This window comes from Grampus griseus (genome assembly GCF_964374135.1).
Source record: "Grampus griseus genome assembly, chromosome: 1".
Taxonomy (NCBI): domain Eukaryota; kingdom Metazoa; phylum Chordata; class Mammalia; order Artiodactyla; family Delphinidae; genus Grampus; species Grampus griseus.
The window spans coordinates 83,439,004-83,453,798 of record NC_139017.1 but is presented as its reverse complement, the minus strand read 5'-3'; the positions used below and the strand labels follow the sequence as shown (position 1 = coordinate 83,453,798).

The 14,795-nt window shown below is 38.7% G+C and overlaps 1 protein-coding gene across 4 annotated transcripts in view; it reads right to left on the bottom strand.

The window, feature by feature from the left end:
• Positions 1-10,831, bottom strand: part of PTPN22 (protein tyrosine phosphatase non-receptor type 22) — a gene marked incomplete at its 5' end in the record, with an annotated part of 49,972 nt that extends 39,141 nt beyond the window's left edge. For 3 of the 4 annotated variants that reach the window (XM_082662044.1, XM_082662046.1, XM_082662045.1), the window contains one exon: positions 10,730-10,816. In XM_082662044.1, the coding sequence (XP_082518170.1) occupies positions 10,730-10,816 (87 nt within the window). Of the gene's footprint in view, positions 1-10,729 lie in introns of all 4 variants that reach the window. The other variant, XM_082662043.1, reaches the window with a different exon arrangement.
• Between the last annotated feature and the right edge of the window lie 3,964 nt (positions 10,832-14,795).

Below are 14,795 nucleotides of genomic sequence, written 5' to 3'. Positions count from 1 at the left end.
TTCATATAGAGTTTTCACATAATTAGGATGTGTGTCTATCTGTAGGAGTTTACTTAAGGACACTCATAACTAAGTCATAAAAAAAAAATGGGTGAGGAAGGGAGAGCCTAAAATAAAGGAATGATGACACAGAGAGACAGAGAGATAAAAGAGGTAGTTGAGAATAGAAAATTTTTTCCAACAAATCATCTAAACTCATCATTAGATTTCAAAATTAGCTCAGGATAACCTGATAACTGAGTCTGTAAGGAGAGAAAAAAAGTTGGGGTCATGAAAAATTTGTTAGCTGGGAGTCCAAAATACAAAGAATTATCAAATATCTAGAATCTAATTAAAGTGATACTTTCCAAATAATAAATAGATCATTAATTATTATAACAATTCAAAGTATAGGAGTGTAAGCTTTTTCCAACTGAGGATGACAAATGGAACAGACAGCCACTGCCTGTTTATCTGCTGGACCACAAATGCCAGCATGTATTGTTCTAATGACCATTTTTTTTCTGTTTGTAGAGTTAGATCAGACACAGGCAATCTATTTAAAAACAGGTATACAGTTAGTTCTTAAATCCTAATTTCTTACCATGGTTTGAATTCTTGTGGGTTTTCAGAATTGGATTTAGGAGGAGAGATGCTGAAAGGATCATTATACAGCATATTTTTACACCAAGATGGATGTAAGTGGACTAGTTTGGAAATTTAAGGATGTGGCACAAATACATGAAAGAATATAAAATATTTCCAGTTGGTATCAATTTCCAAGTTATACCAATTTCTCAGCTCTCTCTGCTCTTGTGCACCTTCAGAATGATAATTTTCAGGTTGCCATTGATTCCAGGGCGGCTGAAAAGATGTCAACTCCCAAAGCAGTTCATTCTAAAAATTTCCGGAACAGAGCCTCGTGCATACTCCCTGTTACACTGTTTTTATCTGTTTTGCTTTGCTTGCTTGCGGAATGCTTTCCAGGGAGAATGCCATAGGCAAAGCTCTTTTTGAAAGATATGCCTAAATTAATTGGGTAAAATTTCACAGATAAAAGTTGTGTGTGTGTGTGTGTGTGTGTGTGTGTGTGTGTGTGTGTTTAACCTATGTTTGTTTAGCTGTCTTCACTGCCACCTTCAACAATGGGAGAGAATGGCTTTTTATTTCCTACTCTGTTCCTTCTTCCAGAGTTATCTGGCTGGATGTCAAATGGGGACATTCTTTTAGCAGAACATCACATAGGAAATGCCTGTAGAATTGTTAATTTGGAAAGCGTGAAAGATTTTTTTTTTCAGATATCTTACCTAGAGGTCAAACCATTGTGAAGATCTTTTTCTCATTCCCCTTCTCTCCCTGCTAGACCCCCCAGGCTCCAACACCCCAACAGAGAAAAAATCAGAGCCAACTTAGGACAGAGAGCTGATAAACCTCACCAGAAAAAGAGAAACTCTGAGGGTAGGAAGCAAAAGGGTATAAAAGAGAAAGTAGGGCTATGTGGGGTGGGCTGGGATTGGGGGAGAAAGGATAGGTTAAAGGGAGAAAGTATTTCTCTACCAACCACCAAGTGGGTGTGAGTTCCCTAGAGGCAGCACCAACAAGAACAATTGGGGAATAAGGAAAAGTTGCTGAGGGAATAAAGAAAAGGGGCCTCCTGAGCCCCTGATAAGTTGGAATGTATGAGAAACCAGACTCTGTTCATGCTTGATAAGCTAACAGTAAGCTGATTTTGTTTGTGGGCTATGCTACCCCTTTCCTTTCAAGATAGGAAAACAGAACCGAGGTCCTGGCCATGAATCTCTAGGAATCAGGACTGAACCTATTGCATGTTCATCTTATTGACTAGAAAAGTAATTACTAGTAAATGAACTAAGGTCACTCCCAAAAGAGAACAGAAAGGAAAAAGGAAGCACAATACCACAATACCTTTGCCTTGGAGGACTACACTATTGTATAGAAAACAGCATAAGTTACATTTGGGTGTGGGAAAAATCAGTCTTGGCCCTCCTGTGCCAGGCGGAAGAGGGGACTCAAAGCTGGGCTGTCTCCAGAGTTTCTCAAGATAGTTCCTCAATGCCTTACAACTGCAGGTCAGTACTATCTATTCCAAGCTTCCAACAGGATAGAGAAAGCATGAATGCTAAGAAATGGAATTAGGAGCTCAGGCCTCTACATCCAGTAAACAAGGGTACCACTAGTAGGAATGCAGGACGAGACTGAACTGGCCCTGAGTGTGCATACAATCATCTCCAGCTAGACAGGCAAACTTATGGGGATTGGGCGGCCATCCAATAGTCAGGTAAGTGAGCAGGTGGGTAGCAATAGCTAAACTGGGGTGAGTAAACCAAGAGGTTCAGCTTTAGATAAATACAATGTGAGGATATGGCAAGACATGTATTTAAAATGTATTTTAAATGTCCTGTGAATAACTGAAAATGTGGGCCTGGGTGGTCCCTAGTGAAAGACTGGAGATGCAGTTGGGAGAAATTAGCTTTAGAGGTAATGTGATATATTTATTCCAGTGGAAGCAGCAAAAAACTATACATTAATGGGCACAAAAGTCAGGAAATGCTGATAAGTATGTTCAAGTGATAGACTGATTCACATAAATGAGTCATTTCAATTCAACAGATGTTTGGGCACTTGCTAGGCAGGAGGTACTGTGTTCGTGACTGCTTGGCTAGTGTTGTTACCATAAATAAATATAGAACCAAGATGTATCTAAATCTTCTCTATAGAACTAAGATGTATCCAGGTCTTCTCTGGTCTGTCTATGATAAGTCTCCAGAAGTTGCTATAATACCAATCTGACTTCTAGTGCATTATAAACCATCATTAGTACTTGACCTTCACAACTGGATACCTTCTTTCTATTAGGGTTCATTGAATCCTTCATATTTAATAAATATGTCTTTGTATTTAATTAATACGATATTTACCTTTTCTACAAAAGCACCTCATCTCCAGGAAACATAAAATTCCTTTCTTTTTTTGGCTTTTTATTATTTAAATGGATTCCAACAACACTAAAGGAAAAATTTTGATATAGATTTTTAAATAAAAAAGTAATACATATTTTTTAATAATGCATATTAATTGGAGAAATTTTAGAATATAGAGAACCCAGAAAAGATGATTAAAAATCACCTATAGCCCCACTACTCAGTTAATCATTCTTAATATTTCAAAACATTACATTTCAACTTTTATCTATACATGTGTAATGAAGATGGAATCACACTGCATATAGGGTTTTGTAACTTGCTCTCTTTACTTATCAATTTGTATTATTCTACATAATTTTTAATGGTGGCAGAGTATTCTATTGTATGAGATGCAACATGAGTTACTTAACCTGCTCCTTTATACTATTGGACATTTGAGTTGCTTCCAATCTTCCTAAACAATAATTATGCACAATATTACAATAGGTGGCCAAAATCTATATAAATATCTTTCATTATTTCCTTCAGATGAATTTTTTGGAGTGATCAAAGAACTTGCTCATTTTAAAGGCTTTTGATCCATATTACTAAATACATATCAGAACCCATATACACATTTTGCCTCCAGAAAGTTATACCAGCAATATATGAGACTGGTATACCAGCAATGTAGGAGATGGCATATTTTTGAATGCTGGTCAACATTAGGATTATAATGTTTTAAGTATAGGTGCCTTTGATAAGTAAAGTGTTATTAGTGATAGTTTTCTTATTTGTATTTCCCTTTGTGGTTTCTTCACTCCAAAACATTTTTTAGAAGGAAGAAAATACACCGTACTCAAATTACCCTACCTACATGAAGCTGTGTTCATATCTCTGTATTCATAGCCAGCATTTGAACACATACATATAGACATCCAACGAGCTCATACATGCATATTTAGCACACTTGTCATCAGCTAAGCTCTCACTTTTTCTACACAATTCATACTTCTACACATGCTTTCTAAATCAAGATGCCTCAACTACCTCCAATGTAGAAAAGAAAAAAAAACATCTGAGGAGTTTTAAACATAAAGACATGCAGCAAATTGACCAGCATAAAAACACATAACCAAGCCTTAACCCATATTTAATACAGTGGCTAAAATGTACATGTCATAAAACCACAATCGGTTGCTGTAGTTGACCAAAGTGAATACCTATTCCTCTGTAAATTATCATCAATCGGATAAAAAAAATACACTAATGGAAGAGGATGGCCCTCATTAAGCTTAGAAGAAGGAAAGTAAAGTCCCTAGTGTTGTCCAGAAAAGAGTGGTGGCCACCAGCCTGAGGGTTCAAACAGGGAGATGAAGACTTCATACCATCACAGTTGAGGCCATTAAAATCACTATGCTCTTCAAGCAACTTTCTGATTATCATTGGCTTCTCATGTAAGTTTCTCTCCAAATTTAGAGAATATGCTGGCCAGCCAATGTAAACTTCTACTCTGTTTGATAGTGATTTTTCTCTGCCCAAAATTAATAAATTGGCATTCTTGTTTCTGGTGAATTTCTTTTGTTGTTGTTGTTGTTTGTTTGTTTGTTTTGTGGTACGCGGGCCTCTCACTGCTGTGGCCTCTCCCGTTGCGGAGCACAGGCTCCCGACGCGCAGGCCCAGCGGCCATGGCTTACGGGCCCAGCCGCTCCACTGCATGTGGGATCTTCCCAGACTGGGGCACGAACCCGTGTCCCCTGCATCGGCAGGCGGACTCTCAACCACTGAGCCACCAGGGAAGCCCTCTGGTGAATTTCTTATGTGTTTGCCTGATCCTGATCACTCTCAGCATACTGACAAAATTGAATTTTTAGATCAGCAAAGCTAAAGTCAAGACACGGGACTATGGTGATCCAAAATAGTTAATACCACCCTAAGCGACTGCTTGGCCTCTCTCCATGCGCTCTGTGATCACAACAGTAATTGCATATATTGAACCTTGACAGAATTCATAAAAATAATTAGAAAGAATTAAGACCCAGCTACATGCAACCAAATGAATTTTAGAAACACAATGTAGAGTGAAAGAAGGAAGATATTAAAAATGTATATATAACATGATTTTATTTACATAGAATTCAAAAACACGTAAAATGAATCTCTTTTGCTTAGTGATATATATGTCTTGAAGCTATGCTGAAAAACAAAGAAAAAAATAATCTCATGATAGTGTTTACCTCTAGTCAGGTGGGTGTTGGGGGTGGTTGTGATCTGGAAGGACACCCAAGGGATTTCTGGGGTGTGGGCAATGTTCTACTTCTTGATCTGAGTGATGCTTATATAGATGCCTGCTTTATTACTAATTGTTAAATTTTATGTTTGCGTTTAAAGCACTTTTCTGTGTATATGTTATATTCTATGATTTTTTTTAAGTTTAAGAAGTTAAGACCAATGGATAAATTGGAAGCAATAGAGCGGGGTGGCGGGAGGGGACAAGAGCACAAGCTCAAAAGTTAAACAGCTTTATTTCAAATCTGAGTTCTACCACTTATGAAATCCATGACCTTAGGTAAGTTGTTTAATTTCTCTGACCCTCAGTGTCTACTACACAGCAAATACTATGCTGGACGCTGAGGATGTCAAGATAAGAACTAAATCTGAGCTTTGCCTTTGTGGAGCTACAATCCAATGGGAAAGCAGACATTAATCAAATAATCAGACAAATAAATGTAAAACTGGAATTGTAATGAGTGCTATGAATACCTTCAATTCAGCTTGGGTGAGGTTGGGGGAAGAAGAAGCTTTTAAAAAATGAAACATGGTGCTGAGAACTTACTCGATATATTTAAGGAGGTCAAGGAAGGCTTCTCTGGGAAAGCGACCACCAAACTGTTATCTGAAGAATTATGAAGTGTTAACTAGGTGAAGAGGAGTATGGGGGAATATTCAAGGTAGAGGTAACAGCATGTGTGCAAAGTCCTGTGGCAGAGGAAGCATGACAAGGACAAGAAAATGAACATGCTGTAAGAAGCTGGAGAAGCACTCAGCTGCTGGTCCGTGTGGGACTTTGTTAGCCATTCATTAAAAAGGGCTCTTTGGGAATTAGATGAGGCTCTGTTCGTGAAGCACTCAAGCACAGAGTCTGGAACATGGTTCCATGATTAGCTATTGTGGAAAGTACATGAACCGAAAGTTCATATGAGGAAATGCAGATTGAAAATAGTCATGGAAAATTTTCAGGCTCAGAAATAAAATAAATCAAATTAACATAACAAAGTACAATTTGACACTAATTAAATTAGAAAAATAAAACATGCTATGATTTTACTCGATGCAGTTTAAGTATAGTGACTAAGAGGCTTTGGAATCAAACATACTGGAGTTTCAAATCCTGGTTTTGCCACTTCATGGGTAAAATGAAGATAATGCTTTCCTCTTGGGGTTGTTGTAGTGATTAAGATCATATATGGTAAACCACTTAGATTGCCTAGGATATGATAAGCAGTCAAAAATTTTACCTATTACTATCTTTTTTAGATATTAAATTGAGTCTATCAAGGTGGTAAAGAAGATGATAAATTCAGATATCGCAAGTTTTAAAAACTCTGTTGGAAATATATTTGGCAAACCTTAACCAATTAGATGCTAATACTCTTTGGTCCAGGAATAATAACAAACACTTGTGGGGATCTAGCCCCAGGATATAATCCCAAACGAAGGGGGAAACCACATGGACAAACATTCATTGCAGTTTTATCAATAATCAGGAAAAATGAGAAATAACCTCAGTTTCCAAAACTAGAGAAATAATTAACTTATTTGGGTGCCTACTACATGTCAGGCATTTTATATATTCATTCTTTTATCTTCACAGCAATTCTACAAAGTGAATATTATTTGTTACCACTTTTTAGTTACTTTGTTCAAGGTCACATAGCTAATTATAGGCAGAAGGAAAATTTAAACCCAGATTTATATGATTCCAAAGTTGTTACAAGTACAGAAGGTAAAGCCAGACTGCCGGAATTGGAAACTCAGTTCCACCACTTACTGGTTATGTGACCCTGAGTGAGTCAGTTAACTTCTCTGTGTCTCATTTTCCTCATCCATAAAATGGAAATAATAACAGTGCCTTCCTCAATAGATTAAATGAGTTGACATACAAAAGGGTTTAGAACAGTGTCTATAAGAGATATAGAAGTGTTAGCTATTACTTTGATTATTATATTTTCATCATACTATCCTGCATTAAAAGTCATTAATATCGATTTTAACCAACATGATAGTTTTGTTACAATGCTAAGTGAAAATATGAGAATACAAAATTTTAGCTATGCTTATAATTACAGTAATATAAAAGGCATCCTATCAATATAAATGGACAAAAACTAGAATTTCTACACCCCCCAAAACTGTATTTATTGGGATGTTGGTACTATGGTGAATTTATTTTATTTTACCTTGCAATAATATTATTTTATAAAAAAAAACAATAAGGCTTTATTTTTTTTAAGTACTTTAAGAAATTTTCAATAGTGTGGTTGCACACTGCTATTTCTGCTGTATAGAAACTATGCTATCTAGAGACTTACCCTCATGCTAGGCCCTTTGAGGGACTACGGTTAGTGGCTTAAGCAAGACACTATTGCATTGGGATTAATTTCACAGGCTCTGATATGACAGATCCAGGTTAAATTTCATGTCTATGGCTGAACAGCTGAGTGAGCTTAGGCCAATTATTTACCCTCTCAGAGCCTCAGTTTCCTTATCTGTAAGTCAGAGATCAGAACTACCTCACAGGGTTTTTTGTTTTTTTGTTTTTTGGGGGTTTTTTTCCGGTAGGCGGGCCTCTCACTCTTGTGGCCTCTCCCGTTGCAGAGCACAGGCTCTGGATGCGCAGGCTCAGCGGCCATGGCTCACGGGCTCAGCCGCTCCACGGCATGTGGGATCTTCCCGGACCGGGGCACGAACCCATGTCCCCTGCATCGGCAGGCGGACTCTCAACCACTGCGCCACCAGAGAAGCCCTAGGGTTTTTTTTAAATGAGTAATAAATAAGATAATGAATGTGATGCTTCCTTGACACCCCACCAAGACTATCACAGTTATAATTAAATATTTAATAGAGTAATTGGTTGTTTAATGTCTGTCTCTCTAAGACGTCCTCTAATGTCTTAGAAGATAAGCTCCACCAAAGCATGGAGTATTGCACTGCAGAACCAGTATCTAGCACAATGCTTTGCACACAGGAAGCACTCAATAAATACTTGAATGAATGCATGAAAACCTTATAGGAGTGGTCAGTGGCAGTTTCAACTACAGAAGAATTATTGAGTTTAGTCTTGGCATTGGGAAAAGACCAAAGCAGCATGGTATTGGCTCTAGCTATCATAGTAGGGCTTTGTGCTCTGCACAAAGATACTTGGCCAAGGGGAAAGTGAGGACTGAAATCTAAGCCATGGACTCAGTGGCGGGGCAGGGTGTACAGAATGTCTACCTGTAAGTAGAGATGACTTTTGATAATTCCCTCAGAGGCACCACCATTCAGGCCAGCAGTGGCCTTGTGTCACAGAATCAGCCCTCAAACCTCAGAAACATCAAATCCTGGGAGAAGATGTTAAGGGCTGAAGGTGGAATGTGGTATATGACCAGGTGGAAAGCCTTCCAGTTTAAGGGTGGTATTCACCTTGTGAATACCAAGCAAGTAGCCTGGCCTCATTCACTGCTCCCCAACTCCCCCAAAGCTACTCTCTCTTGTATTTCAGCTGAACCTTTATGTGGGGCTGAGGGAAAGACTCTGTTTTTCCACTGGAGGACATGAGTCAGTGAACAATGAGGTTCCACTTAATCACCACCCAAAAACAAGGTCCGTAGAATTAGGAGCTAGAAAAGCAAGGAAGTGATTAATATAAAAGTCAGGATAGTGATCATTTCTCGGCAGGGCAGGACAGGGTGGGTGTGGGGATGAGGACCTGATGGGAAAGAAACATGTAGAGGTCTTCTGGGGCTGACAAGGTTCTATCCCTTGACCTGGGTGATGGCTGCTTTACAGTTACACTTACATTTTATGTACTTTTCTCAATGCGTATTATAGTTCACAGTTTTAAACAGCTGGAAAAAATACAAACTATGAAAGGTTTTTAAGCAGGGAAAAAATAACCAGACCTGTAGTATTAAAAGATCACTTGGGTGTTAAACAGAAAATTGATTGAAGGTGGGGCAAGGTTAGAGGCAGAGAAAACAGGAGGTGAGGTAGCTGCTATATTTTGGTGAAAGACTATAATGACTGAGCTAAGAAAAGGTAAAATATTAGGGATGTAGTCTATATTATTTTTAAAAACTCAACCAAAATAACAGAGGCTGCCACTGCCCCCTCACCTCACTTTTTACCTCTCTGCATTGGGGGAATTTGGCTCAGGAGATATAGCCCGGGGAAGGCACATGTCTAAGACACATAGGCCATGCTTTCTACCTTCCCTCCCTCCCTGCTAACTCTACTTAGAAGGACTAAGACTGCCTGGCTAGTGGCAACTAGAGTGCATTTTTCATGACACCACGGCATTATCCAAGTTGAGCTGACACAGGGGTTTCTACCATAATATGCAATCACTCAATCATAACATCTAATCACTCGGGACTTTACAGAGTGTTTTCACATCTACTATCTGGTATCAGAATGTTAGCTCCATGAGGGCAAAAAGGTTCTTATTTTGTTCACTGCTATATCCTCAGTGCCTAAAACTAAACTTGGTACATAGAAGGTGCTCAATAAATATTACTGAATGAATGACCACATTTAAGTATTATTATTATTGATATTTAGTCATCACAATAATCTTGTGCAGAGAGGTAGGAAATTCATTATGATCCCCATTTCAGAAGTCAGGAAACAGAGACTTGGTGAGATTAAGGAACATGGCAAGTAGTTGATAATTTGGTTGATGACACTGTCATGATTTAATTTCAGATTTTATATTTAAATTCCCTTATTTTTCCCATTTCCTCATAGCTGAAAAGGTAAAGTTTGAAGTTCTTATAACTCTGAAACACCAGCTGGAAGTATTCCCAAATACATGATAGGTACTATCAGACATCCTACGTCATCTGATGTGCTGGGTTATAGGATGAGTGAGTCCTACCCAGCTGCCACTGCATCAGTAAGCACCGTTCCCCCAGAGGAGATGCAGTGTTCCTCTGGGTAATCAAATCCAGTTGACCCCAGGCTACCTTGTGCTTATGTTTCTTTCCATCCCTCACTTTTCTCTACTCCCCATCCTAGCCATTCCACCCCTCCAAGCAAAAGAAGATTAAGGAAACCCTGTTACTGCAAACACTCATGTTCTCATATTTTTTTCTTCATAAAAAAAAAAAAGAAAAAAGAAATATGGCGGAAAGTAGTTTCAGTGCTCTTCAAGAGTTTTTGTTATCCAAATGGAACCCACGGGAGGCTAAAAGCATAAAAAGTTAATCTTGATCTCTTTCCTCTTGATATTAATTAAAATTAGTCATTTGAAGCCTAAACCACAACTCAGATACCTGGGAACTACAGATATTCAATTAATATTAGATTTATACAACTGGAATTTTGTATATCATCTGTAGGATTCCTAGTCAAACTCTAAGAACTAGCAAACAAAATATTTAAAACTATATTTTGGAGAGAACTTCTAAAATACACAAAAAACACTTAGAGAAGTTAAACTTTTAGGTTACCTTCTTCCCCTGAAAGGTCAGTTTATCCCAAGAGCAAGTTGGTCTAGCAGAGTTGGACCACTGTCATCAAACAGTCTACGTAACTACCCTGAGAATGTCACACATCGGACTTACCAGAAATTCATTGGCAAACTCCTCTTTGTTACTTTTCTTGTTTTGGGCCTCATCCAGGAACTTCTGCAGAATCTCTCTTTGGTCCATGCTGCAGGGCAAGACAGACAGTCTACAAGTGGTTTAAGGGAGGGCATATTAGATGTGTGTCATGGCCGAGACAGCACCGAGAAGCCACTGCTGCCACCTGAGCAGAGCATGTTGAAGGTTGTGGTTTACTGACTTCATCTCAAGCCCTAGAGGAAATTAGTACGTAACCAGACTCTGTGGTCACACAACAAAGCCAGCACCTCACTCCTGGGCCCTAGTGCCTTCCTTGTCAAGAGAGGAACCTGGTTGCAATTCAAGTTTTTAACAAACAAGAGGCTAGCCAGAATGTAATGTGTGTGTGGGCTGCTTAGCTCTGAGACTATTCCACTCCGTCGCCCTTAAGCAAAGTTCACAATTTTTCTTGCTTCCTAGAGAAAAGGCAGAATTACAGGTCTCATGGATGGTTCTGCCTCTCCCCATATCCCCAATGAGCACAAAGGCCCTGTTGACACCTTCTGTTTCCTCATGTCCCAAATGAACTCTGTAAAAGTTCATTTAGGCCCAGTTTGGAGACACTGTTTGGAGTTAAGACATCTTCTAAAAGGTTTCTTGTCAGTGTGATCGGTGGCAAACTTCTGTTCGTCAGAGAAGGCATTTTTATTTAGAACTTTTGATTCTGCCATATAGACCTAACTCTCTTTTGGATGAAGCAAAGTCAGCTGCTTCTGAGAGTCTGGGTTTCTCCCAGAGCTGGGGAAGTGCTAACCTCCATTAAGGGAAGTGTGATTTCAGGACCCCACCCCCACCTTCCAGTACTTTTTGAGCTTCATTTGGGTTCTGGCTATAAAGACTGAGAGCACTTGGTCTATAGGGGATCCAGGGGCGCGGTGGCCCCCAAGAAGAGCACCTGACCAGGAATCTGGCATAAAATCCCCTGTATGTAATGCTAGTAAAATATGGAGGAACAGAAAAAGAGTAAAATCAACCACCTAGCTGGCAACAATACACCTTTTAGGGCAGAAAGCCTGAAGAACTATTTCTAGAGAAGGTATTTCTACTCTTCAACCAAAGCCTCAGGAAAGGCCATTGTTTCTGGAAGCCACACTGTGCATGTAGCGTTTGGGCCCTGATAGGGAGGCTGTTCTAGAAAAAGCTTGCAAATCTCAGCTTGCATAAGTTCCCTCCTCAATGGGTACAAACCTACCCAAGCGTGTCTCATTTGGTGTGAGAACGAGACAAAAATCAGCATAACACCTCTGTTCGAGGACAGAAGTTCAATAGATATGAGAACAAAATTAGTCTAAGATAGTCATGAAGAAAATTTGGAAATGTGCTATTAGAACTTCCTCTATTTGCTATTAGCAATCCTTTCTGTTTTGCAACATTATTCAAGCTTCCTTTAGGAAATGATTCTGAACTCTTTGGCTGCATCTACTTCATTGAACCTTACCACAGGGAAGGGAAGGTCATGAGGTATCTTGCTTATAGGCAGTGTGAAGCCAATGAAGAATTTCAATCCCGATCCACATAATAAATTAAAATGAACCATATCCTCAACAATATTTGATGAGAGTAGAATAGTAGTTCTCAAACTATTCCTAACTATCATGAAATTTAGGAGATTTTCTTGCTGCTCTAAATAATGCAATTTCATTTGGCTTTTTAAAAGCACAAAATATGGGAAAAAATTTTTGAAGACAAAATTTCAAGTTCACAATAACTAAAACCATGTAAAAGTATGCACATTGTTAAATGAAGACTAAAAGATGCAAAACAGAATCAATTGCAGAAGGGTTGGGATTAAAGATTTTTTAAGTTCTTCTTTTAAAATTATTATGCCATTTTTAATTAGAAAAAGACCTACAATAATCCGTTCGTTTGTTCAACAAATTTATTGAGTCCCCCCTGAATGCTAAGTACTATGTTAGGGGCCGCATATACAATAATGAACAAGCCAGAACATGGTGAAAAACACTCTTAACCAGTTTATAAAGCATCTCAGAACTAAGATATAGACTTAATTACTGATAAAAATTAAAATATTCCAAACTTATTTGCAAAGTAGCAAAGCATAACCCTAAAAGGAAAGTGATTTTCTATATTTGGACAACTAAAATACATATAGTTTCATAATCTGTCACCTTAGAATGTCTTCACTTCCATCAAAACAAGAAATTGACTAATGAATAAACAAAAAGATAGCTAATAAAATAAAATTCAAGTCTACTTTCCTCAAGCCTATGTTTCAGAACAATCTCTCTCTAAGTTTATTCTCAACTTAGGGAGGGATAAGATGGAGATAGATATTAGGTAAGAAAGAAAAACTTGCTGAGATACAACATATGAGGATCTGAAAATAGTGTCTTAGCAGAAGTGCAGATCTTCTTTAAAAGCAAGCAGCAATGCTTAGGATTCTGTTCCACTCTAAACCCAAAGGATATAGAAAAACCGTGAAATAACCAAACCTCAAAAACCCACTTAGCTGAAAGGCCATTTCCTGAGCAGACGACTCAAGCAAGCAAAAAACAAATTGAGGGTGAAAACAAAACACTTGTTTTATGTTTAATTACCACTTAATTTTTCACACTTCTTTCTACAGATACTGGAGGACAATAGGAGCATAATTCTTTTTTTTCTTTTTTTCTTTTTTTTTTTTACATCTTTATTGGAGTATAATTGCTTTACAATGGTGTGTTAGTTTCTGCTTTATAACAAAGTGAATCAGTTATACATATACATATGTTCCCATATCTCTTCCCTCTTGTGTGTCCCAACCTCCCACCCTCCCTATCCCACCCCTCCAGGCTGTCACAAAGCACCGAGCTGATCTCCCTGTGCTATGTGGTTGCTTCCCACTAGCTGTCTACCTTACATTTGGTAGTGTATATATGTCCATGCCTCTCTCTCGCTTTGTCACAGCTTACCCTCCCCCCTCCCCATATCCTCAAGTCCATTCTCTAGTACGTCTGTGTCTTTATTCCTGTCTTACGCCTAGGTTCTTCAAGACATTTTTTTTTCTTAAATTCCATATATACGTGTTAGCATACGGTATTTGTCTTTCTCTTTCTTTTTGATGAAGATTCTGTTGACTCATTTGTGTCTTGTGGGAAGATCAAGAGTTGGGGAAGGGAAACAAGTCATTCAGCAAAGACTAGCAAAAACCTAAAAGAACTGAAGAATTTACAGTGAACCATTTAAACCAGTCTGACATAAACCCTAAGTGAACACAACAATTCCATGCAGTAAAAGACTCATAAACACTTTATCAGAACCATCAAGGGTGAGTTCTACTGGAAAGTAAAACTGTAGTACCTGAAGAAGAGTGAGGAAGGAACATCTCACTGCTTCCTCATCTGGCTATGGTGTTTGTTCAGGAGGAAGATGACAACAGGGAGGAGTGCTGATTACACTGTCACCTGTTCCAGCAAGAGGGAAATGTGCCAGTTTAAGAGGAAAGATCAGTGTCATGGAGGTTGGGAGTTCGATGACAAAGAATCTTTAACCAAAAAGAACGCGGGGGGATTATTAGGACAACATAAACTAGTTAATAGGAACGACATTCAATTTTCTCAGAACATCCTTCTTCCTGCAGAGGCACGTTTTACCCTTGGAAAGCCACTTACCAATCTTTGCCTCAGTTTCACTACTCCTGCCTTCCCCTACATCCCCACGGTCATTGATTTGATGTGGCCTTTGTGTATTATCTGTGAAACAGTCAGTACTTTGTAAGCATCCCCTTGGTTACCAAGGTCTCTTGGTCCTTTCTCTTCAATGACTCTCAAATTCAACCTGTCTTTTCCGTTCCCATGTTAACCACCATCCCCATTTCACAGCTGGATTCGTGCAGCGATAAGCTCTTAGTCATCTTCCTATCTATGTACCTTCCAATCTAGCCTCTCCTGGTAACTAAGGCTGGATAAAAGTTCTTAAGAACTTTTTTCTTTGGCCACTCCTCGTCATTTCCCCAATTTTCACCAGGATAAAGCCATAAAAGCTAGTTACTCTTTTCTTCAAAAATCCTGCCCCTAACTCCATCTCA